Source organism: Taudactylus pleione, unplaced genomic scaffold, assembly GCF_031769625.1.
Source record: "Taudactylus pleione unplaced genomic scaffold, aTauple2 ptg000003l, whole genome shotgun sequence".
Classification (NCBI taxonomy): Eukaryota; Metazoa; Chordata; class Amphibia; order Anura; family Myobatrachidae; genus Taudactylus; species Taudactylus pleione.
The window spans coordinates 3,208,892-3,233,678 of NW_028284406.1; the positions used below are offsets into that span (position 1 = coordinate 3,208,892).

Here is a 24,787-nt window from a genome sequence, read left to right on the forward strand (position 1 = left end):
TCATCAGGAGGCTCCCAGCTCAGGGAGGAGGAGGGTAATATAACCTGTAGCTGCCTGATCCGCAGGGGAACGTGGGTAATGTCTCCATCCCCTTGACGGAGAGGACCCTGACGTCATCAGCCAGTGTCGTGGGTAGGTGCTGACTGTCTGCCCGTGGGTCTCCCTCCCAGCCCTGTCTCTGTCTGTCTCACGACACTGTGGGGTCTATGTACTAAGCCTTGGAGAGAGATAAAGAGAATGAAGATAAAGTACCAACCAATCAGCTCCTGTCATTTTTCAAACAGCCTGTGGCATGGCAGTTAGGAGCTGATTGGTTGGGACTTTATTTCCATCCAAGGCTTAGTAAACAGATATTTGTGTGTCTGTCTCCTCCCAGCCCCGTCTGTGTGTCTGTCACCTCCCAGCCCTGTCTGTGTGTCTGTCTCACAACACTGCATGAGTGTGTCTTCCCAAAGCTGTCCGTGAGTCTGTCTCCCAATCCCAGCACTGTTTTTACCTGTCCCTTCTGTTTGTCTCTCTCAGCTCTGCATGTCATTGTGTCTCCCATATCTGGCATGCTGGGACTTGCAGTCCCACAATAGTTGGACACAGACAGTGGTTGACCAACCAGTATGAAATGTGCACTTTATAAATGAACATTAGAATAGGTTGTAGGATTTTTTTAGGAGTTGTCATGTTGACTTTTCTTTATTCATTATTCGCACTGGGCCTCAGTAAGAGGACCAGGGCCTCCTATTTACCAATCCCAGCGCTGATTATCACTATAATGGGAAACCAATAGCACGAGGTCCCCGTTATAATGAGAGCAGCAGAATCCAGACTATTCAGTGCAGGCTTGCATTCATTTTAGAGTTGTGTGGGTGGCATTGGCGTCGTTACCGCCGGCCGCATGGCCCGACAGGGTGAAGATCCCGATCGTCCCTAAGGTAAGTATCGCTAACCTAATTCCCCCACCCGCCCCTAACCCTCCCTTAGGGGTGCCTAACCCTAACCTCCCCCCAAGTGCCTAACCCTAATCCCCCCTCTAAGTACCTAAACTCCCCCTCCCCCCCCCGGGTGCCTAGCCCTAACCCCCCCTTCCCCTCGTCTAAACCTAACCCTCCCGGGGGGATGCCTGACCCTAAGTCCCCTCGGGAGCCCTAAATCTAACCCTCCTCCCCCCCGCTGCTGTCCGCGCCTTGCTTACCTTCGTTCGGTATGCCGGGCGTCGGTCTCCCGGCGTATGGTTAATGACAGGTGTCGAGTTTTCGACGCCTGTCATTAGTACCACGTCGGAATTAGAAAGTCTGGAAGCCGTCAGTCGGCATTTAGACCGACGGCTTCCAAACTACATCCCGCCTGAGCAGTCGGTCTGGGTGATGAATGAGTGGAACCAACAAGGGGGTCTCTAAAAACCCATTTGGACACTACACAATGGTGAAGGGATCCTTAAAACTTTTTTCTGTTACACCTGAATAGTGAGTTACAGATAAACACAACTGCTCTCCTTCCAAACATTTCCTAATCATAACCGCAAAATGCAGCATCAGCTGGGGCATAACACTAACTACTATGTCTGTACATGAAAGTGATTTGGGGGATCCAGCAAATTTTATAGCAGTATTAGTGGCCCCATAACACTAACTGTCCCAGTATATGAAAGTGATTTGGGGGATCCAGCAAATGTTATAGCAGTATTAGTGGCCCCATAACACTAACTGTCCCAGTATATGAAAGTGATTTGGGGGATCCAGCAAATGTTATAGCAGTATTAGTGGCCCCTTAACACTAACTGTCCCAGTATATGAAAGTGATTTGGGGGATCCAGCAAATGTTATAGCAGTATTAGTGGCCCCATAACACTAACTGTCCCTGTATATGAAAGTGATTTGGGGGATCCAGCAAATGTTATAGCAGTATTATTGGCTCTATAACCCTAACTGTCCCTGTATATGAAAGTGATTTGGAGGATCCAGCAAATGTTATAGCAGTATTAGTGGCCCTATAACACTAACTGTCCCTGTATATGAAAGTGATTTGGGGGATCCAGCAAATGTTATAGCAGTATTAGTGGCCCTATAACCCTAACTACTATGCCTGTACATGAAAGTGATTTGGAGGATCCAGCAAATGTTATAGCAGTATTAGTGGCCCTATAACCCTAACTACTATGCCTGTACATGAAAGTGACTTGGGGGATCCAGCAAATGTTATAGCAGTATTAGTGGCCCTATAACCCTAACTACTATGCCTGTACATGAAAGTGACTTGGGGGATCCAGCAAATGTTATAGCAGTATTAGTGGCCCCATAACACTAACTGTCCCAGTATATGAAAGTGATTTGGGGGATCCAGCAAATGTTATAGCAGTATTAGTGGCCCCATAACACTAACTGTCCCAGTATATGAAAGTGATTTGGGGGATCCAGCAAATGTTATAGCAGTATTAGTGTCCCTATAACACTAACTGTCCCTGTATATGAAAGTGATTTGAGGGATCCAGCAAATGTTATAGCAGTAGTAGTGGCCCTATAACACTAACTGTCCCTGTATATGAAAGTGATTTGGGGGATCCAGCAAATGTTATAGCAGTATTAGTAGCCCTATAACACTAACTGTCCCTGTATATGAAAGTGATTTGAGGGATCCGAAAAATATTACAGCAATAGAATTAACCACAGAGTAGAACAGTGCAAGGAGAGCAAAATGTAAGTTTCACACCCCGTTATGAATTAAACCCCTATAGCACAGGTTCTCAAACTCGGTCCTCAGGACCCCCACACAGTGCATGTTTTCCAGGTCTCTTCACAGAATCAAAAGTGAAATAATTATCAGTGAGTAATGAATACACCTGTGCACCTGCTGGGTGACCTGGAAAACGTGACTTGTGTGGGGTCCTGAGCACTGAGTTTGAGAACCACTGCCCTATAGATATGTTTCCAGATATCAGTGAATAAGTCCTATTATGGGCTTTAGTATGAGACTAATGGAGCGTACACACGGTCAGATTTGTCAGACTTGTCAGATTTGTCAGATGAACGACTGAACGATTAAACGATTTGGACGATTTGACCAAAGTTTTGAACGATTTGAACGATTGAACGATTTTTGACTGCATTAAAATGAATGGAATCGTCCAAGTCTGACTGCAAACACATCAGATGTCAGATATCGTTATCTGACAAACGGGAACGCGCATCGTTGATCGTCCATCGTTCAGGCATGTCAGATATGAACGATTTTCCATCAGATATGAACGACTGAACGATTTTTAAATCGTTATCGTCCATATCTGAAGAAAAAATCTGATCGTGTGTATGCACCATTAGATGTCACCAACAATCTGTAACTACTGTAGTGTTCCTCCAAGATCAATAGTTGAAATTGCGTTGTGAACAGCAAATTCTAATGGTAGCCCTATTTTCTTAACTTCTTAGACCTACATGATGGAGAGCTTCCCCAGCTTGCAGAAACGTTATTACACCCTCACTGCTGACCTGCAGTCATGTGGAGAGGATGCCGGTCAGATCACTGGATTTGGAGGTATAACAGAGTATGTGGGGTATATTTACTAAAGTGAGAGTTTTTAGAAGTGGAGATGTTGCCCATAGCAGCCAATCAGATTCTACTTAACATTTATCTAGCACCTTCTAGAAGATAATAGCTATAATCTGATTGGTTGCTATGGGCAACGTCTCCACCTCTACAAACTCTCACTTTAGTAAATTGACCCCTAAGACTTGGAACGGGGAGACCTGTACCCTAATTCCGTGTTGCTCCTAATGTGGACGGATATGTAGAAATTTGCGCATGCAGCACGCGACGTAGAGCAGTTACAAGCGATTCAGAGTCAGCCGCCAATCTTCACATGGCTTCACGTTGCTAGGTGGCAAAGGGGCATTTGCACGTAGAAGTGTCCCGCGGGCAAGTTACACCATATGTTATAGCCCTATATTTACTTTCAGGATCTTTATAATGCTGCTACCAAATAGGAACAATTAGCACAAAATACAAAACACTTAAGATTTCCAAATACACCGTTACAGAGCTGACTGGTCCCGTAACTAGAACTGTGCCTGTAAATGGAGAGACTAGGGGGGTGTCCTGGAGCCAGGGGCCACTATGGGTGACCTGCGGTGCTATCTGTTACTCATTATGGGGCAGATTCTCAGTTGCGCGCTGCCGACATCGGATGCAGTGGAGCGATTTGTTCTCTTCTGCGCATGGGTCCGTGTCGCACTACGCATGTGTCCAGATAACGCACGTACAGTCAGAACGCACGCAAGACGCACAGCCTCAGCTATGTCTTGAAAATGTATTGGGCGGGTGACGGAGGCGGCTTAGTGGACGCACAGAGATGGGCGTGCCGGGGGCGTGTCACTGACAGCGGCTGCATACAGAGAAGCTCAACCACTCGCATAGGAGGCCCAAGCTCAGACAGAGAGACTGCACCTGCAATAGATGCTGACATTGGGCGTCTCAGTCCTTGCACATCCAGACGCACGGATCTACAGCAGGGAAGGGCTTTGTAGCATAAAGTCGCTGACAGACGACCGCCAATAGACACAGACGCAGCAGCATCATACTCAGCACCAGCCCCTATGTGTCACTACTTATTTATTCGTTAGTAGTGTCTCTCCCCTTTCTCTATCTCTACAAGGAAACGGCTCGGTGTTAACAAATCAGCAAGTATTATATTGTGTATAATAAAGCGGGATGCAGTTCGGAAGTTGACAGTCGAAATGCAGACCGCCGGCTTCTCGACTGTCTAATCCCGGAGTGGTACTAATGACAGGCGTCGAGATCCCGACGACTGTCATTTTACCTATACCGGGAGCCTGACGCCCGGCATACCGATCGAAGGTAAGCTGGGCGCAGACAGCCGCGAGGGGAAGGGGGGGTTTAGGTTAGGGGCTCCCAGGGGGGACTTAAGGTTAGGCACTCCCCCGGGAGGGTTAGGATTAGGCTAGGGAAAAGGGGGGGGTTAGGGTTAGGCATCCCCCCGGGAGACTTAGGTTTAGGCTGCGGGGAGGGGGGGTTAGGGTGAGGCACTTGGTGGAGGAGGTTAGGGTTAGGCACCCCTAAGGGCGGGTTAGGGGGGAGGTTAGGTTACTAAATAGTTAAAATACTTACCTGTCGGGATCTTAACTGCCGTTCTTCCAGCATCGGGATATGAACTGCCAGACAAGCATCTGGCGGTATTTCATACCGATCCCAATAAAGCTGTTGCATACAAGGTTCCTTGTTACAAAGCTATTAGGGAACAAACCTGACAGTGACTGGCTGCTATTGGGCGGCTGCTTTATTATGCTACATCAACTGGAAACTGACCACTATGTCTGTTGGGACAGGAAAGGGTGATCCTGTCTGGCAGGCCGTCCCCCAGCGCACTCGCAGACGGTGGAGGTAATGCGCTTTGCCATCTCTCAGGCTGCGCTGACCTGTCCTCTCCTTCCCGCTGTTACTTTGATGACGTCAGACTATTATTCTGCTACTATAGAAGTGTTATTACAGTCACCTAGGACCAGGAAGTCCGATAATAATATTGCCTGTACTGGCTCCTGAATGCCGCCACTCTTCTTTATAGCAATATTTGCAGGGGCAGATGTACTGAGTCTTCCAGAGAGATAAAGTGGAGACGTTGCCCATAGCAACCAATCGGCTTCTGTCATTTTATAGACTGTGCTAGATCATTGATTGTTAGAAGCTGTTTGGTTGCTATGGGTAACTTCTCCATTTTATCTCACTCGAAGGTTTGGTACATCTCCCGTGCAGTCATGGGCTAATCATCCATCTATGTTTGTCGTGCTCTCGCTGTGATGTCATTCATAACTCACATTAAAGACAGACGTAGCAGCTGGTGCTTATATCAGAAGCCAGTTTCAGGGGCTTATTCAGCATTGCACGTATGTCCAATGCTGAACGCAGATTCATGATCATCGGGAATCTGCGCATGCGCACGACCCGTTCTGCAAATGTGCAGAACAAGTCCTGCGTGATCGCACGCAGACCCTTATATGCCTCTACCTCATTGACAGGCAGATCATTTAAGGGGGGAAGAGCAAACGGCCGGCGTTCCTGAAAACGGGCTTGTCCGCCCTGTTTTCTGGGAGTGGCAAGTCCAGGGGCTGCATCAACGGACGCCATTTCCTGGCTCGCAAGCTGGCTGGCCTGAGCAATGCTGAGGCTTAATCAGCTAGCCAGGGACCCGGTGCCGTGATCCCAGCCTGTGACCTCGGCATGTAAAGTACCTGCATTCTCCTTGTGTGATAAATGGAGTCTGTCTCTGTGATCCAGGTGATAGATCAGACTCTTAATGCTGTAGTCTCCTGTTTTCTTCCTGCAGAGAATATAATCACACATGAGCAGAGATGTGCGGCTGTAGCCAATGACACCTTTCACTGCCTGTTGGGTGACACCGAATATTACCAGCACAGGACCAGCCTGGCTGCCTTTATCCTGCAGAGAGGTGAGAGGCCAGTGCCTCAGAGGCCATATATGCGGAGGCACGCATGTACACAATGTCTGTAAGGGTCTTTCGTCTGTCTGATCCACAGGTCTCCCAGGCAAGGAGAAGAATGATGATGTGTATGAGGTGGTGGCCCTAGCGACTGGCGACACTTGGTACCAGGATTGGCAGGAGTACCAGGGGCTCCTACTTCATGATAGCCACGCAGTGGTGGTGGCAAGGAGGGCGCTGCTGAGGTGAAATGTGACCGCTATGTAATAAGTGACATACAGTCATCTGGGAAAATAAGTGCACCCCCTTTTGTGTTTTTACATATGGGGAAATCCTAATCATCTCATCCGCTCCAAGTCCTAAAATTTGATCAGTCTAATGCAGGGGTAGCCTACCCTGGTCCTCAAGTGCTACCAACAGTGCATGTTTTCCAGGTCTCCTCACAGAATAGTCAGTGAAATAATTGGCTCCACCTGTGGATCCTTTTAAATGTGTTAGTGAGTAATGACTACACCTGTGCACCAGCTAGGTGGTCTGGAAAACGTGAACTGTAAAGCTGGCCACACATCTAAAGATTATCTGTCCAACCAGCCAACTAGTTGATTGGTTGGAATGAAAATCTGGTAACGTATGGAAGTACTTTGTTCAAACAACAGTTTTTGTCCATTTTCCGGCGTTTGGGAGCAAATTGCTGATTGTCATTTGCTTTCATACCTTACCAGATTTTCATTCCAACCAATCAACTGATTGGACAGATAATCTTTAGGTGTGTGACCAGCTTATGTAGCTCTCGAGGACCGAGGTTGGCTACCCCTGGTCTAATGTCATGTAACCAATAAAGGCCTAAAGCTGGCCACACACTAGACCAACTTACATCCAACCAGCCAACTAGTTGATTGGTTGGAATGAAAATCTGGTAAGGGATGAAAGCAAATGACAATCAGCAATTTGCTCCCAAACGCCGGAAAATGAACAAAAACTATTGTTTGAACTAATTGTTTAGATCAAACATTTAACAAACTTGTCTGACGACCATTTTCATCTGTTTTCTGGCATTTAGCAGCAAATTGCTGATCATCATTTACTCCCATACGTTACCAGATTTTCATTCCAACCAATCAACTAGTTGGATGAAAGTTGGTCTAGTGTGTGGCCAGCTTAACAGATTGTGAATGTATGGGAAAGTAAGTGCCCCCCTTCCCCCATAATTCAACAGCCGAGAGGGGCTGCTTGGTGCGACTGCAGCAAAGATGTGCGTATAACTGTGGTAGGTGGGGTTATTGGGTGTACAGAGAGCATCCCATGATGAGTTTGCATTAGCTGGCTGCTGCACTGTCAGTCTCCCGTCACTCCCTACGTTCCTATCTATGCTATAACTGTGGCTTTCTCTCCCTAGATACCTGTACAAAGAGATGACCCTGTACTACAGTGCGCTGCCCGAGGCCAGTAAAGAGAGCATATTCTGTCCGTCTCAGCTGAGCCAGTCCTTGGTCCTTAAACCTGACATTTATCTGCATCTCTACGTGAGCTCCATCCCGGAAGGTGCCGTACAGTCCTGCCCGTGAGTGTCGTTTGGGTGGGCACAGATTAGGGTGTGACTGGGGAGGAGGGCAGAGACAGTGGACCTGATTCAGACCCGGTCGCTAAGGTGCGCGCGCTCGCTCGCTGTGAGCGATTTTCGCCTGTCTGCACATGCGTATAATTCGCAGTGCGCGTGCGCAAGCCAGTCTTTGCGATCTGATTTTGGTTGCTCATAAGCCACTATTGGGTCACTGCTTTGAGTGACAGATGGCGCCGTTTGTGGGTGGTAACAGGGGAAGGTGCTTGTAAACGGGGAGCGGTGTTGCGGGCGCAGGCGCGTCAGGCCGCCAAAAACGCCGTTTAAAGGGTGTGCATAATTAGCAAAGTAGCGTCATTGTACACGTCACCTGCATGTATTTCAGCCAGCGCTGTTCGCAGTGCTTGCGGCAGGGAAAGGCAACCTCAAGGGCTGCGAGCAACTCCGATGGCTCTCGATGTTACCGGTTTAATCCTACAGTTCCCGGAGATGACGTGTGTTGCGAGTGGCAAGGGGGCGTCTTTATATACTTGCGAGCGCACTTGGCCGTAGCTCGCTAAGACATAGAGGGCGTCCTTACACGACGCAGTTCGAGCGCTTCATTTTAATATCCGGACCCTTTTTGCTAGCGAGCGGCTGCATCTTGCGATCAGGTCTGAATGAGCTCCAGTGTACGGAGATTGTGGGAAGGTAAGGGGGAGATATTTACACAGACAATGCATAAAGCACCACACCCAGTGGGATCATCCATGATTTGTTTCTGTGTCCTCTTACATGTGTGCGTATTGTAATCATATTATGTCTTCTAGGTCATGGGGAGAGCAGACCCCTGTACCCCTGAGTATCCACTCCAAGGGTGCCCTGCTCTCGGCGTGTGCTTGCCCCCTCAGTGTACTGGCAGCACGCGTGTGCTGTATGTGTGCCACTGACAAGCTGCTGAAATGGAGCGTACTCGGGGTGCAGGGGGCTCTGCTGAGTCATATTGTGGAGCCGCTGTACATAACCAGCATGGTCATAGGTACAGTATATTATGTCCACGTCGGACCTCCTGTCACATGACAGCACGTGTAGCTGAGTCCCATGTAATTACGACGCTGTGATCTGATTGTGGTCACTTTGTGGTGTCTCCTGTACGTACAGGAAGCAGCGAGCAGCAGATAGACGCGCTATCTCAGGCTGTCATTGGCCGACTGCAGCCTCCCTTGGACTTGGCGCTGTTTCCTTCCTATGCTGTGCACTTTCCTTACTTGTTCATTGGACCAGAAGTCATCAGCAAACACCCTCCACCTGTCCACCCCACACACAGTGTGAACTGGTCCAAGGGGGACAAGGACGTGGAAGTTCTAGATGGCAGCACTGGACGACCGGTGGACGGGTGAGTACAGCACAGGGAACAGTGGAGGTGGGTGGTGCAGGGGAATTACACCTACCAGTTTCCAGGCTTTACTGATGTCTTATTATACATGTAGGTAGAGATCTCTCTCTAGATGTGACCGCTGTCTTCCTCTGTCTAATCTGTACTGGCGCACACACAGCTACAGGGTTTGTAACCTCAGAATGTTCTTAGCGCTATAGGGGAATGTACATACTAAGTAGAAAAAGGAGGGGGGTTTAACCCCCTATTGTTCCTCAATACTAGACATAGGTTTATGCAGCCTGTCAGCAAATTTGGGGCTATAGATGCTGTCTGCCTGGGTCCTTTCCTGAGACGGCCATGCTCACAGTGACCTCCAACACAGCCCTCCGTGACCTCACACATCCCTTCACATTATGCCACGCCCCTCATACCCCGCCCTCAGTGACCTCACACATCCCTTCACTTTATGCCACACCCTCATACCCTGCCCGCAGTGACCTCACACATTCCTTCACATTATGCCACGTCCCTCATACCCTGCCCTCAGTGACCTCACACATCCCTTCACTTTATGCCACGCCCTCATACCCTGCCCTCAGTGACCTCACACATTCCTTCACATGCCACACCCCTCATACCCCGCCGTCAGTGACCTCACACATCCCTTCACATTATGCCACGTCCCTCATACCCCGCCCTCAGTGACCTCACACATCCCTTCACATTATGCCACGTCCCTCATACCTTGCCCTCAGTGACCTTGCACATCCCTTCACATTATGCCACGTCCCTCATACCCCGCCCTCAGTGACCTTGCACATCCCTTCACATTATGCCACGTCCCTCATACCCCGCCCTCAGCGACTTCGCACATCCCTTCACATTATGCCACGTCCCTCATACCCCGCCCTCAGTGACCTCACACATCCCTTCACATTATGCCACGCCCCTCATACCCCGCCCTCAGTGACCTCGCACATCCCTTCACATTATGCCACGCCCCTCATACCCCGCCCTCAGTGACCTCGCACATCCCTTCACATTATGCCACGCCCCTCATACCCCGCCCTCAGTGACCTTGCACATCCCTTCACATTATGCCACGTCCCTCATACCCCGCCCTCAGCGACTTCGCACATCCATTCACATTATGCCACGTCCCTCATACCCCGCCCTCAGTGACCTCACACATCCCTTCACATTATGCCACGCCCCTCATACCCCGCCCTCAGTGACCTCGCACATCCCTTCACATTATGCCACGCCCCTCATACCCACCCTCAGTGACCTCACACATCCCTTCAGATTATGCCACGCCCATCGAGCTGTAGAGCTCAGAATGTCGCTGCACAATAAGTTTCCCAAATGATTACTGCGTTTCCCGGGTTCTAGGGTCGAGCAATGAGCAGCGACTGGGTGTAGGACAGGAAATGGCGTATATAGCAGTCACAATAATGGGAAGTTCTCATAAATCACTTAAGTATTTAAAACCCCTTTATTTCAGAATATATTGTGTCACTCTGTGTTATAGGGGCTGCACTGCTTATTGCACATAAACATGAATAAAGAAGCATATAGACTAAGCTCTGCTCTCACAGAGAAATGATTGTATATAGACATGAAATGAGGTGAAATTACATTTATTCACTAAAGGGAAATGTGTAACCGAGTGATTGATTATTGCAGCAGAAAATGTAAGTATGGAGAGTTAGCGGCACACTGTGCGTAGTAAGTGCAAAAATATAGTACATATACACCCGTATGCAAAGCTCAAGAGGTGTTCCAGGGGGCAACAATAGCCGCTACGTCTGGTTGATGCCAGGCACAGGTACTGATTTCTGCCCATGTTGTAAATCATGTATTTTCTGTGTACATCCTTGCTGTACTGGGCCTAAGCTAGATTGCCCCATTCTGCCCATCCAGAGCAGCCCCGGGGTCTGCAGCATAAGGAGCAGCCCCGGGGTCTGCAGCATAAGGAGCAGCCCCGGGGTCTGCAGCATAAGGAGCAGCCCCGGGGTCTGCAGCATAAGGAGCAGTACTATAGCCACTAGTCGGCCAGGTGTGCTCAGCTGGTCTCCGGCTTGTGTGTGACATCAGACTTTATTCTACTGCACATGAAGTTCCCGTCCTCCCTGAGCTCGCCGTAGGACGCCTGCGTTGCGGTGAGACAGGTGAACCGCCCCAGTCCCTTCCCTTCCCCACCTGCCATTAATACTCATTCTCAGTAACTTTGCTGCATAACTGAGATAAATCCATGGTAGATTCATATGAGGCGATAATAGTCGGATATGTTATTCTCACTATACCCAGTAGAACCTGTGGGTATTATTCTGTTCAGCTCATGTTACCCAAGGGATGGAAATTGCAGGCAAATGTTCTTACCAAGCAGTGACCTCTGACCAAAGCATCTCTCACTTGGTTTTACCGGTGTTTTATCCAGCAGAGATCTCAGCAGCAGATATGTTGTATTATTTTATGTATAAGAAGGTTTCAGTATAAGCTCCGGTATGACCATGTGCTCTGTCACCACAGTCATATGACGGTCGCTGTTCTTGTGTCTGCAGCTCTCTCATCTTCCCTCATTGTCCTGGGAGCCGGCTCTGCAAAGCAGCCATGCTGGTTTATTACATCGGTGTCCAGCGCTTACTGGGGAAACCGCAGCTGCAGGTCTCCTATCACAGCACTAAGGTAGGTAGCCGTACATCACCGGTGCATGGACTTCTCAGGTATACAGTGGCTATTCAGACCCCTAAAAAGTCAACAGATTTGTCTGTATTGCAAATGATTCTTATACAGTTAGCGATATATAATATAGTTTATATATAATATAGTTTTTCTAAACTGATTGGTTGTGTTGTTGGAGCCGCCTGTCTCTGGGGCGTAGGGGAATTCTGTGATGCTTTTTTCATGCTGTCGTTGAACATACCAGACAAAGGACGACTTGTACTGATGGCGATATATTTGTTATCATTAACTGTGTCAGCATCCTACTTATCTGTAGTTATTATAGCCTTAGGATGTATTGTTACTCTATATGTAACATGCGATCATTTCAGGAGCAGTTGTTAGACGATACCTGACAGGCCCCAGTTTGCCTGATGCTTTGTAGAAAAAGCTCCTCAGTCCCTTTCTGGATATAAATCTATTGTCTATTTTCCTGAACGATGGAAGAGACTGAGGCAGAGGGAGAAAGCCCCTCTCACATCCAGGCTGAGACATAATCTTACCTGGTTCTATTTTATTCGGTACAATATTGGTTTCCTACAGAGGTTCCAAAGGAGACTGTGACAGCAGGTAAGGCTGATGTGAGGGGCAATAGCTGGGAGCCAGAGGGCTCAAGACAATAGGATAATGGGATGTAGCAGAGGTCACAGATTGGCAGCCGGAATGCAGAGGATTGGTCACGCCGCAGAGGTCCGTAACGGAACCAGTCACATTAGTCTGGCAACAATGGCTGACACATTAACTAACAGTAAAAAAACAAGTGTTAGAATAGATACTTGTAAGACTTAATGTGTGCGTGTCATGGTCTCTGCCAGCTGTAAATGGACGTGTGCTGGAGAGACCTGACCTACAATATGGTGAGCAATGCAAACGTCTCTGCAGGCTTCTGGGATGGTTGTGCTGTGGAGCTGATAACTAGACTTATTCTCCAGCAATATGATGTGAAGGAACTTAGTGCTGTGCGTCAGCAATATATTATATGGTCTCTGTGCCCGTTTAGAAGAGAACATCCATAGACAGTATATGGACAGTTGTGTGACTAGAGACCGCATTGTGAGAAGAAAGACCCCGAGCCTTGGATTGGGGAAAAGCTTTGATGTATGAGAGCTCAGCTTTGGGAAGGAGATGCAGCCAAATGTATTGATGAAGGGTAATGAAGCAGCTTCTGTACCTGTCCAGGGTTTGCCTTGTGCGTCCTGTCTGCCCATCAGTATCAGGATGATAGGCTGTAGAGCAGGGGTCTTCAACCTCGGCCCTCCAGCTGCTGTGGAACTACACATCCCAGCATGCACTGCCATAGTTTTAGCATGCTGTTATATCAAAAAGGTGGCAGTGCATGCTGGGATGTGTAGTTCCACAGCAGCTGGAGGGGCAAGGTTGAAGACCCCTGCTGTAGAGAGATGCATCCCATCAGTGGCCAGACAGCCCTCCACCACCTTGCGGTAACTGTACCCCACTGTCAGAGACCATCTCCTCCTTTGGGCATCCATGCAGACAACGCATTTCTCCCGTAAAAGGCTTTAGCCACCTGTGGAGACGAGGGCACCTGTGTCACTAGTACACAATGCCTCATTATTGTGATCCAGCCCACTGCCACAAAGGGGAACATAAACCACAGATCTAAACTTGCAGCTATATTCTAATGCATTGGCTTGCCACATCATCCCTTTAATTCAGGACACATATGAATTACACAGATTCTGAGGCTGAATGACTTCATGTCTCCATTGTATCTGGTTTTAATCAGCCACAGAACCTGTGTAATTCACACCTGCCCAAAATTAAAGGGATGTTATGGCAAGCCTAACAATGTGTGTGTTATCTAGAGCAGTGATTCTCCTCTCCAGTCCTCATGTACCCCCAGCAGGTCATATTTTCAGGATTTCTATATGTGTGAAGAGGTGGGATAAATTACTGACCCAGCAAAATTAATTGATTCACCTGTGCATGATTAAAGAAATCCAGAAAACATGGGTACTTGAGTAGTGGGGTTAAGAACCACTGATCTAGATCACAGGTTCTCAAATTCTGTCCTCCGGACCCCAAACAGTGCATGTTTTCCAGGTTTCATCGCAGAATCACAAGTGATTTAATTAGCTCCACCTGTGGATGTTTTAAAATATGTCAGTGAGTAATGAACACACCTGTGCACCTGGTGGGTGACCTGGAAAAAGTGACCTATGTGGGGTTGTGAGAACTGAGGAGCTGATTCAGACCCGCTCGCTATGATGCGAACGCTCGTAGCTGGGCGATCGTCGCTTTCTGCCCAAGCGTACACATCACAATGCGCATGTGCAAAACAGTGCGAGAGATCGGGATGCGTTCGCTGGCTGCACATAGGCTGCCCAGCAGAGTGAGTGATAGGAGAAACCGTTTGTGGGTGGTGACAGGGGCTGACCACTGGAAACGGGGGAGTGGCGGTGCGAACGCAGGCGTGCCTGAGTCTCTTAACGCCGTTTCAGAGGTGTGCATAAGGCAGCATCATAGTCCTTGCTCCCCATAAGGGCACCTAACACCTAACTTCTTGTTCACTTACTAGTTTTATGTACTATGTAAGGCGCTGCGGAACTCTTGTGGCGCAATATAAATAAAGAATAATAATAATAATACACGTCACTCGGGATTTCACTCTGAAGTGATCGCAGTGCTTGTGGTAGGGTATAGTCAACCTCAAGCGATGCGATCGCATCCGATGGTGCTCGATGTATCAATGTTTCTACTTCAGGGTCCATAGGGGGTCCACAGGGTTGACCTTGGGGTATAGCTGGATCTGGATCCATGGGCACCACGCAGTTAAAGCTTTGCTGCTCCCAGGATGCACTTGGGTCCGTCCTCCTCTATACCCCGCCCCGGCTACAGGCACCTCAGTTTTAGTTGGTGCCCGGCCGGAGTCGGGTCACCCTGCGCAGTGGGGCTGCATAAGCAGCCCCTAAGCTTTATTCTTTATTTTTTATTTTTTTAAAAGAAGAAGATTTTATTATTTTATTTTTACTGTCTTCAGAGCGGCAGCATCAGACTGTCCATCTGGACGTCTACGCTGCCACTCCAACAGCACCGCTGGCGCTGCGACGCCGGTACTGATCCGGGGATCGCAGCGGGACCCCGGAGTCAGTGCTAGCGTGGCTCCGGGACCTCCCAAGGACTGCTGCCGGACTGAAGGGGCCAGGTAAGCCGCGTGCAGCACTGTCAGCGCTGCACGCGGGGAAAATGCAGTCTTCATGCCGCCGGTCTCTGGGGACAGACCGGCGGCGCTAGTAGCGGCGGCGGGCTCCCCCTCTTCAGGAATACCCCGCGTGTCCGCTGGCCCCCGGGGTGTAAGTACCGGCGGGGAACCGGCTTCCCCGGGGGTTTAGTACTAGCAGGGGAGGCAGCCTTCCCTGCTTCAGTGCTCCTCCCCAGCGCGCCTTCTCTCATGTGTGCTGGCGTCGCTGGGCTGTTCTCACTCGGCCACTCCTCCTCAGAGCTCTCCGGCGGCCATCTTCCTCAGGCAGCATCGCAGAGCTCCCAGGCAGGCTTCCAGTGGACCAGTCCCCCTGCGTACCTCTCCCCCTGCAATGGACAGTGTTCGCAGCGCTATAGCCCTCCCAGACACTGAATCTGGGAGGTTGATTGTAGCGGAAGGTGCAGTGAGTATAACTTCTCTGCATGGTATGTGACTATTGCTAGTGCTGCTGTCTGTGCTTATTTTCTACTTACTGTCAGCTTTTTACCTATCCCTTTCCTTCTCCTACGGCCCGCAGGTGCGTGGGGGAGGGGTGTTCTTTCTGTGTACCTCACTTATATAAATCTACGTATTTGTGAGGTCCGTCACATACTGCGGTGTGCTCCTCAGTACCAGTTTGTGGGCTGTTTGGGTTGCATACTTGGGAGTTCGTGGGTGTTATACGCCTTACCTCGTTTCGGTGAGACACTTTTTTTGCAAAAAAGTTTGTATCATGTCTGATGAGGGGAATGAGCGCTCCGAGGCTCCTGTGTTCTTTTCCTGCCGAACAGCTGTTCGGCAGGGGTTGATGGGGCAGATTTGTCTCAGGACGGTCTGTGCGGGCGGTGCCAGTTGGTACCTGGACCCTCTAAACCCCCGGTGGCGCAGGATCCTCCGTGGGCAATGTTTACGCAAGTGCTGGCGTCAATCGCGGACCGACTTGCGGTCCCGACTGTGGCCCCTTCTAGGGCGTTGCCCCAGCCTACCATGCCCCGTTCCCCGGGTGTGACTCGTCTGGTGCAGTCTCCTCCCGGGTCTCAGACTGTGGGTCCTTATGCGGGTTTGCCGGTATACGTGCAAACCCCCACGGTGCCGCAGCAGTCGATGGTACCTTTTCAGGGGTATCCTCAGGCAGTACCCCCGCCTTGGGTGGACGTCCTCTCCAGCTCTGTTCAGAGTCTGGCGGCTTCGTCATCGGCTTTTCAACATATGTTGCACAGTGATTTGCCCCCACGGGCGTCCAAGCGTTCCGTTCCGGCTTCACTGGCGGCTCAGTTCATGGACATGGACGTGTCTTCGGATGACGGGGAGATCCATGAAGACTCTGACTCGGATGCCGGGGCCCAGGAGATGGAGGCTAAGTCTTCCATTAATGTGCCGGCATTGGTTAGGGCGGTGCGGGCCATCCTTCACATTGAGGAGGATGTGCCCGCCCCCAGGTCAAAATACCCAAATTTTAAAAAGGCCAAGGTAGCTTCGACGGTTTTTCCCCTGTCCGATCAATTGACGGATCATATGGCAGGGGCCTGGCAGTTGCCCAGCAAGAGGTTTCAACCGCAGAAGCGGTTGGCTTCGAACTATCCGTTTCCGGAGGCTCATTGCAGGAAGTGGGAAACTCCTCCAGCGGTGGATTCCCACGTTACCCGCTTAATTAAAAGCGCTACGCTGCCTTTGCCGTCGATCTCCTCCCTGAAGGATCCCACGGACAGGAAGGTGGAGACTTGTTTGAAGTCTATCTACTCTCTCTCGGGGGCGGTGGCCCGTCCGTCCATGGTCATCTCTTGGGTGGCTAAGGCCATCGAGAGCTGGGCCAATGCTTTGGAGGATACCTTTCCGGAAGATGCTCCGGAGATCCAGAGAGCGTTGATAGGTCAAATGAGGGATGCGGCTTCCTACATTGGGGAAGCATCGTTAGACGCAAGCCTGCTAACCTCTCGGGTGTCGGCTGCAGCTGTGTCGGCGCGTCGGTCCTTGTGGCTGAGGTCTTGGAGAGCTGACGCTGACTCTAAAAAGGGACTGGAGGCCTTACCTTTTAATGGGGAGTTGCTTTTTGGTCCAGACTTGGACAAAATTGTGGACACTCTGGCTAAGTCTAAATCAGCCTTCCTCCCTTCGGCTTCTGCTCCTACCAAGGTACGGAGCTCTGCTTTTCGGTCCTTTCGGGTTCAGGGCAAGGCAAAAGGTCAGTCCTTCCCGAGGCAGTCGACGACCAAGGCCGCTTCTAAGCCCAAGAAGCAGCCCTGGAGTGCCAGGCGCCCTTCTTCCAAGCAGGAAGATAAACCTTCTGCCTGATGGGACGGGCCTCCCTCTGGGGGACCCCAGAGTGGGAGGCCGACTTCTTCTATTTGCCCAGTGCTGGCACAATACCACCACGGATGCCTGGGTTCGAGAAGTGGTCTCCCAGGGGTACGCCCTGTCTTTTCGGCACAGACCGCCCCACCAGTTTTTCTGCACGAGTCCTTCTCAGGATACGACCATGTCTTTACAGATTCAGGAAGCTATAGAGTCCTTGCTGACAGCAGGGGTCATTGTTCCCGTTCCTCAATTACAACGAGGGACGGGGTTCTATTCTTCTCCGTTTCTGGTGCGGAAACCCAATGGTTCTCATCGCCCTATCCTCAACTTGAAGTCTCTGAACAAATTCCTCAGAGTTCCCAAGTTCAGGATGGAAACGTTACGTTCCATCATTCTGGCGATGGAACCGGGGGATTACATGGTGTCCCTGGATATCCAGGACGCCTACCTCCATGTTCCGATAGCACCTTCGCACCAGCGATATCTGAGGTTCGCTATCCTTTAACACCATTACCAGTTCCGGGCGCTACCCTTTGGTCTCTCCACGGCACCGAGGGTGTTCACGAAGATTATGGCGGTCATGGCCGCACATCTTCGGAACCAGAATGTACGGCTACTACCGTATCTGGACGACCTCCTGTTGCTGGCGAGTTCCCCGGAGGTACTGCTTCATCATCTCCACTTGACGGTCGCTTGCCTGCAAGCGCACGGGTGGCTGATAAATTGGAAAAAGTCCTCCCTGATTCCATCTCAGCGGATGGTTCATTTGGGAGCCCTGCTGGATTCTCGGCAGCAAAGGATCTTCCTGACCCCGGAGAAGGTCTCCTCCCTGCAGCTGAGGATACACAGTTGCCTGAGCAGTTGCCGCCTGTCGGTCCATTCGGCTATGAGGGTTTTGGGCTCCATGGTGTCAACATTCGACATGGTGGAATTTGCCCAGTTCCATTCCCGGCCTCTGCAGGGGCTGATTCTATCGGAATGGAACGGGTTACCTCACCGGATCCGCTCTCAGTTGCTGGTGTTGTCCCCGGAGGTTCGGCAGTCTTTGGCTTGGTGGCTTCAGACAGCTCATCTGGTTGAGGGGCGTCCCTTTTGGATCCCGGACTGGGTCCCGCTCACGACGGATGCCAGTCGTTGGGGTTGGGGGGCAGTGACCGGCTCGTTGTCACTTCAGGGTCGTTGGTCTGTGGAAGAAGCTCTTCTTCCCATCAACATTCTGGAACTGCGGGCGGTTTATCGGGCCCTGCAGTCGTCCGGTCCCGCTCTTTACGGACGGGCGGTTCAGGTGCAGTCCGACAACGCCACCACGGTGGCGTATATCAACCACCAAGGAGGAACTCGAAGTCGGGCAGCAATGTGGGAGGTGTCTCGCATCCTTGCTTGGGCGGAGTGTCACATTCCAGCGATCTCGGCAGTCTTCATTCCCGGAGTCCTCAATTGGGAGGCGGACTTCCTCAGCCGTCACGACGTGCATCCCGAGGAATGGTCGCTTCACCCAGAGGTGTTTCAGCTACTCGTGGACAGGTGGGGGCTGCCGGAGCTGGACTTGATGGCCTCCCGTCACAATCACAAGTTGCCCGTTTACGGGTCAAGGACAAGAGACGCAGGCGCCAGTCTGGTAGACGCGCTGTCGGTGAAATGGACGTTTCACCTGGCGTATCTGTTTCCTCCGATATCCTTACTTCCTCGGGTTCTGCGGAAATTCAAGCAGGACGGCGGCACGCTCATGCTGGTTGCTGCGGCGTGGCCCAGACGTCCTTGGTACTCCGATCTGAGGTGTCTCTCCATCGACGCTCCGTACCTTCTTCCTCAGCGTTGGGACCTGTTGTCTCAAGGGCCCTGCCTTTACCCGGATCTGGGTCGGCTGTCTTTGACGGCGTGGCTCTTGAGACAGCCGTCTTGAGGTCTAGGGGTTTCTCCAGTTCAGTCATTGGTACCATGCTTAGGGCACGCAAGCCTGCCTCCGCACGGATTTACCACAGGGTGTGGCGCACTTACTTTCAGTGGTGTGAATCCAGAAACTATGATCCTCAGGTGTTCCGGGTTTCCAGAATCTTGGAGTTCCTTAAATCAGGTTTGGACCTCGGCTTACGCCTGGCCTCTCTGAAGGTTCATGTGTCTGCTTTGTCCGTGTGGTTTCAGCGACGGATTGCTACACTACCGGATGTTCACACCTTTTTCCAGGGTGTTCTCAGGATACAGCCTCCCTTCGTGCCTCCTGTGGCTCCTTGGGACTTGGCGGTGGTGCTACAGGTCTTGCAGGGTCATCCTTTTGAGCCTCTTGAGGTGGTGGACCTCAAGTGGCTGACGTTCAAGACCGTTTTTCTCCTAGCAATTGCTTCTGCCAGGAGGGTGTCAGAGTTGGGGGCGCTTTCCTGTCGCCCTCCTTTTCTGATTTTTCATCAGGACAGAGCGGTGCTCCGCACTCGTCCTGAGTTTTTGCCCAAAGTGGTCTCGAAGTTCCACATTAATCAGGAACTTGTTGTGCCAGCTTTTCAGTCGCCTGATCTTTCAGCTGGTGAGGCTTCCTTAGATGTAGTCCGGGCACTTAGAATCTATGTGGATCGGACTGCTTCGGTTAGGAAGTCGGATTCTTTGTTTGTCCTCTTCGGTTTTCACAAGAGGGGTTGGCCTGCCAACAAGCAAACGTTAGCTCGTTGGCTTCGTTCCGTTATTTGTGAGGCTTATGCACAGGAGGGTTTACCTGTGCCAGCCTCTGTTAAGGCTCATTCCACTCGTTCTGTGGGTCCCTCTTGGGCTGCTAGACGTGGCGCCTCCGCTGTTCAGCTGTGTAAGGCGGCCACTTGGTCTTCAATTCAAACGTTTTTGAGGTTCTATGCGTTTGACACCTTCGCCTCTCAGGATGCATCCTTTGGGCGCCGGGTACTCCTTTCAGCACAGGAGCGTCCCCGCCCTTAGTTGAACTGCTTTGGGACATCCCCAAGGTCAACCCTGTGGACCCCCTATGGACCCTGAAGTAGAAAATAAGAGATACGGTAAGAACTTACCTTTGTTATCTCTGTTTCTACGAAGTCCATAGGGTCCACAGGGCGCCCGCCCTGACACACCTGGCTTCAAATGGGCTGTGTGGCTGGTCACCGGTTTTCCGTCTCCCATTTCTGTGAGTATGGTTTCTTGTGTGTTCCAGTCTTCCTTCTCTCTGTTTAGTCTCCTCCTCCGGCCTTAGCTGCTTACCAACTGAGGTGCCTGTGGCCGGGGCGGGGTATAGAGGAGGACGGACCCAAGTGCATCCTGGGAGCAGCAAAGCTTTAACTGCGTGGTGCCCATGGATCCAGATCCAGCTATACCCCAAGGTCAACCCTGTGGACCCTATGGACTTCGTAGAAATAGAGATAACAAAGGTAAGTTCTTACCATATCTCTTGTTTTTCATGCACTTCCAGGACATGATTTGCGTAGGTGAGTGTCTTATGAATGGCTGATGGGCGTCTGCATACACTAAGTGATCGCACGCCAAGACATAGTGGGCGTGCTAATTCCTTGCCGTGCGATCGCCTGCCTTGCTGGGCGTGCGCTGGATTTGCATACGCAGGGAGCGAGCGAGCGGGTCTGAATGAGCTCCTGAGTTTGAGAACCACTGATCTAGATTATTACGTTTATTTCATAATAGTGACATCTAGTGGGGAACATACAAATTACAGCTTCTGAACAGCAGAAGTTTTGTCATAGAAAGTAAATTTGTGTGTAATGAAGGAAATGCTGCATGTGAATGTTTGTTTCTTGTACTCTCATTAAGAAACATTTCCTGACAGAAGTTACTAAGTCTGGTGGGTGCTCCGCTGAATGGGGTCTCGCATACATAGTGACAGCTGCCAGGTTACACTCTCTTCCCTGTACAGCCCACTGTTATTGCCCTCTGATTCCTCTCATAGTTTGCTGTATATCTATTGCACATTTTTCTTGTCTTGAAAACCGCATATAAAGGAAACCTGTAGTTTAGTGGAGGTAAATAACATATTCTGGGAGAGCGGCACATAACACATTCAGACCTTCTGAAGAGTGGAAAAGTTGGCCTTAGCAACCAATCGGCTTTTACCTGTCATTTTATAGAATGTATTTGATAAATGCCAGCTAGCAGCTCATTGGTTGCTATGAGAAACTTCTCCACTTCTCCTCTCCTTAGAAGGGGTGACCGGTTTCCCCCCAGAGTTTCCTACTCTCCCAAAATGTCCAGACGACTCCCGGATTATTGACGCACCTCCCGGAGGCACAGGAATATACGAATCTCCCTAATGCCTGCTCACTGGCCCGCGAATTGGGCGGGGAAGAGGCAAATCGTGTCATCAGCCATCTGAGCGATCAGAGAAGTGATGTCATGTGTGGCGTCATCCGCTTTGTCCCAGCATTCCTCCGGAGGGAAGGTGTGATAGGTAAGTATGGTACATGATTAGTGTCTAAATGACCAATCAGACGTGAGGGCACAAAACATCACCGCTGGTTGGTGCTGAGGCTTTTGCAGTACCGTTCAGGCCTCTGTAAAGGTGTAGTAGAGTTTTGCTCACCTCCCTGTGTGTGTCAGTGCCGCCGTTCTAGCCTCGTCACTTATAGCATGTACTATCATTGTCAGGCTCTAGTAGTCCTATGTAGAAAGTGGTATAAATGACATTAAGTACATGATATATGGCACAGTCATGTTTTGTGTGATGTAATATTGCCACAAAGGTCTGGGTATGCAGTCGGGAAGCCGGTGGACCTAATCCCGACAGCCGACTTCCCGACTGCTTAATACCGGCGAGGGTTAAATGACAGGCGTCTAAATCTAGACGCCTGTCATTTTACCGACGCCGGGAGACCAGCGCCCGGCATCCCGATCGAAGGGACGCCGGGCACCGAGCGCGGACAGCCGCTGGGGGGGAGGGTTAGGTTTAGGGTTCCCGGGGGGGGACTTGGGGGGTTAGGCACATCCCCCCCGTGAGGTTAGGTTTAGGCTAGGGGTAGGGGGGGTTAGGCACCCCGGGTGGACTTAGGGTCAGGCACCCCCCCCCCCCCCGGGGGGACAGGCGGTGGGGAAGGGGGGGTTAGGCACTTGGAGGGGGGTTATGTTTAGGCACTGGGGGGAAGGGTAGGGTTAGGCACCCCTAAGGAAGGGTTAGGGGAGGGAGATAGGTTAGACAATACTTACTTTAGGGACGATCGGGATTTTCACCCATGTCGGGCAGCCGCTGTCGGGATTCCAAGGTCTGAGACGCCTATACTAATAATAAGGAAATAAAATTCTGCAAGGTCTGCCCCTTCCTCCAGGAATGACTTCCTACTAACAGCCCTTATCCGGCCGCCCTGATGCAGGAAGCATTTATATCGGTTATATAACGGCACCTCTTAGGGTTAGCCGTGAGGTGGTGACAGATCCTATAACGCTTATGCAACGCTGCTTATCCAGGCAGGAAAACCTCGGTTGTTATTGCTTACGTCCCATAGAGATGAGACCAGAAAACAAGCAAGGTAATCACCTGATATGAGCGCAGCCACACATCATCGGAAGCTGGCGACACCTAGAATATGCCCCTGGGGAGTGGCTGCCTTTGTGAGTGTAACTATAAGAGCTCTAGTACCATTGTCCTGTGCTGCTGTCTATGGGGGAGATATACAACATAACACAGTAAAGAAAGATCTATTACGCTGATGCTGAGTGTCTTATCTCCCCGGCGTATTATCCACTACTACTAACTATGACTACTATAAACGTGTAATATTCTACCCTCTTTCTCCGGGCTTTAGGCTTCCTCAGATCAGTACCAACGCGTGAAAACCCTGCTGTACTCTCATCTGAGGGCACATGACCATGGGATGTGGCCCCATAAGCTCTGTGCCGACAGGTTCAGAGCCACATCTAGGCAGGGGCCCGATGGAGACAGGAGCCCGGAGCACTGGCTCTTCCAGTGTGAGCTGCAGCAATGAGTTCTGTCACTCTGTCCGGTCTCCGGTTATTGTTTCTCACCTGTTTTGCTATATGAGTGGTTTTCTCTCTCGTTGTTTGGTTGATTTACATATTTGGAAAGTCATTAAAAGATTTTTGCCTGGAGCCTATGTCTGTGTTATTATTATTCTTCTAGACGTGCGATGAATAATGAGAGCAAGGTACTGTAATAATCAGGTGCTTTATACTACTTTTGTGAATTTAGGGCCTGATTCAGACCCAGTCGCAAGCGCTGAGCGCTCGCAACCGGGTCGATGGTGGCCCACAGCGCATGCGCATGACAGAGACGGGCAATCCGTCGCTCCGGGTCTCGCACCGAAGGAGGCGAGTTGTCGATGTTGAGTGACAACTCGCCCCCTTTGGTGGGTGGGCCGGGGGGGGGTGGCTGCCCAAACAGAAGCGTTCCCATGAGATCGCCTGTCGTTTGGGTGCGGCCCCACTGACATCACGAGTGATGTCAGTGGAGAGATTCCGGCTCTGTTAGAGCCGAAATCTCTCTGGAGCTTGCGGCCACGAGGCCCTACCACAAGGGTCTCGTCGCAAGCCTGATGGTCGCGATGGTCTTGACCATCGCGACCATCATCATGGCCGCTCGGAATAGCTGTGGGTGGTCACCCACAGCTATGCGAGCGGCCAAGAGGCCGATCCCAAAAAAAAAAAAGCCCGGCCCTGATTCAGAGCGAGCGGCCTGTCAGAGCGAGCGGCTCTGAATCAGGCCCTTAGTGAGGATTTGACTAATTATCAGCTGAACAAACCGCCCAGAGATTCTTGTCCGTACAAGACGAGAGATTGGATCAGGTGCATCTATGCTCAGACTAGAGCTGGTGGATGGATGAGTGTTGGTGGCAAAGGATAAACACAATGACACGTATTGCTATATTATACAGCGAGTGGTATAGTGAGGGAGCCCGGTGGTAGCTATTTGTATAAAATAATTTGTATTTTAGTTTTAAAACAATTTTTTATTTTTTTTTATTTTCTTATTTTAAACCTGTTTACTTCTAATTTGTGTTTTGTTTATTTTGGTTCATGTTTCTCAGTTTAAGCCAATATATTAGGATATTATCAACCAATGTATCTTTCTTGAGCGGACCTATGAACATTAATGGATTTGGTGCTATCAGCCAGTATTAGCGCAACCAGTAACAATGACGTAGGGTGTAAAGGTTGGGTACACACTTGTGTGAACGGCAATCGTGCCGATGTCCAGGGACACACTGGACATGGAATGATCGCCGGTACACACTGCAGCGAATAGCGAAGGACGGAACGATC

General features: G+C 50.4%; 1 protein-coding gene across 1 annotated transcript; it reads left to right on the forward strand.

The window, feature by feature from the left end:
• Window positions 1-6: 6 nt before the first annotated feature.
• Window positions 7-23,617, forward strand: LOC148543444 (adenosine deaminase domain-containing protein 2-like). The gene is made up of 9 exons (XM_088465876.1): window positions 7-132; window positions 3,417-3,522; window positions 6,326-6,448; window positions 6,537-6,684; window positions 7,836-8,000; window positions 8,807-9,015; window positions 9,138-9,372; window positions 11,919-12,042; window positions 23,314-23,617. Exons 2-9 carry the CDS (start codon window positions 3,423-3,425, stop codon window positions 23,491-23,493), a joined length of 1,284 nt encoding a protein of 427 aa, XP_088322002.1. The 5' UTR covers window positions 7-132; window positions 3,417-3,422; the 3' UTR covers window positions 23,494-23,617.
• The last annotated feature ends 1,170 nt before the right edge of the window (window positions 23,618-24,787 follow it).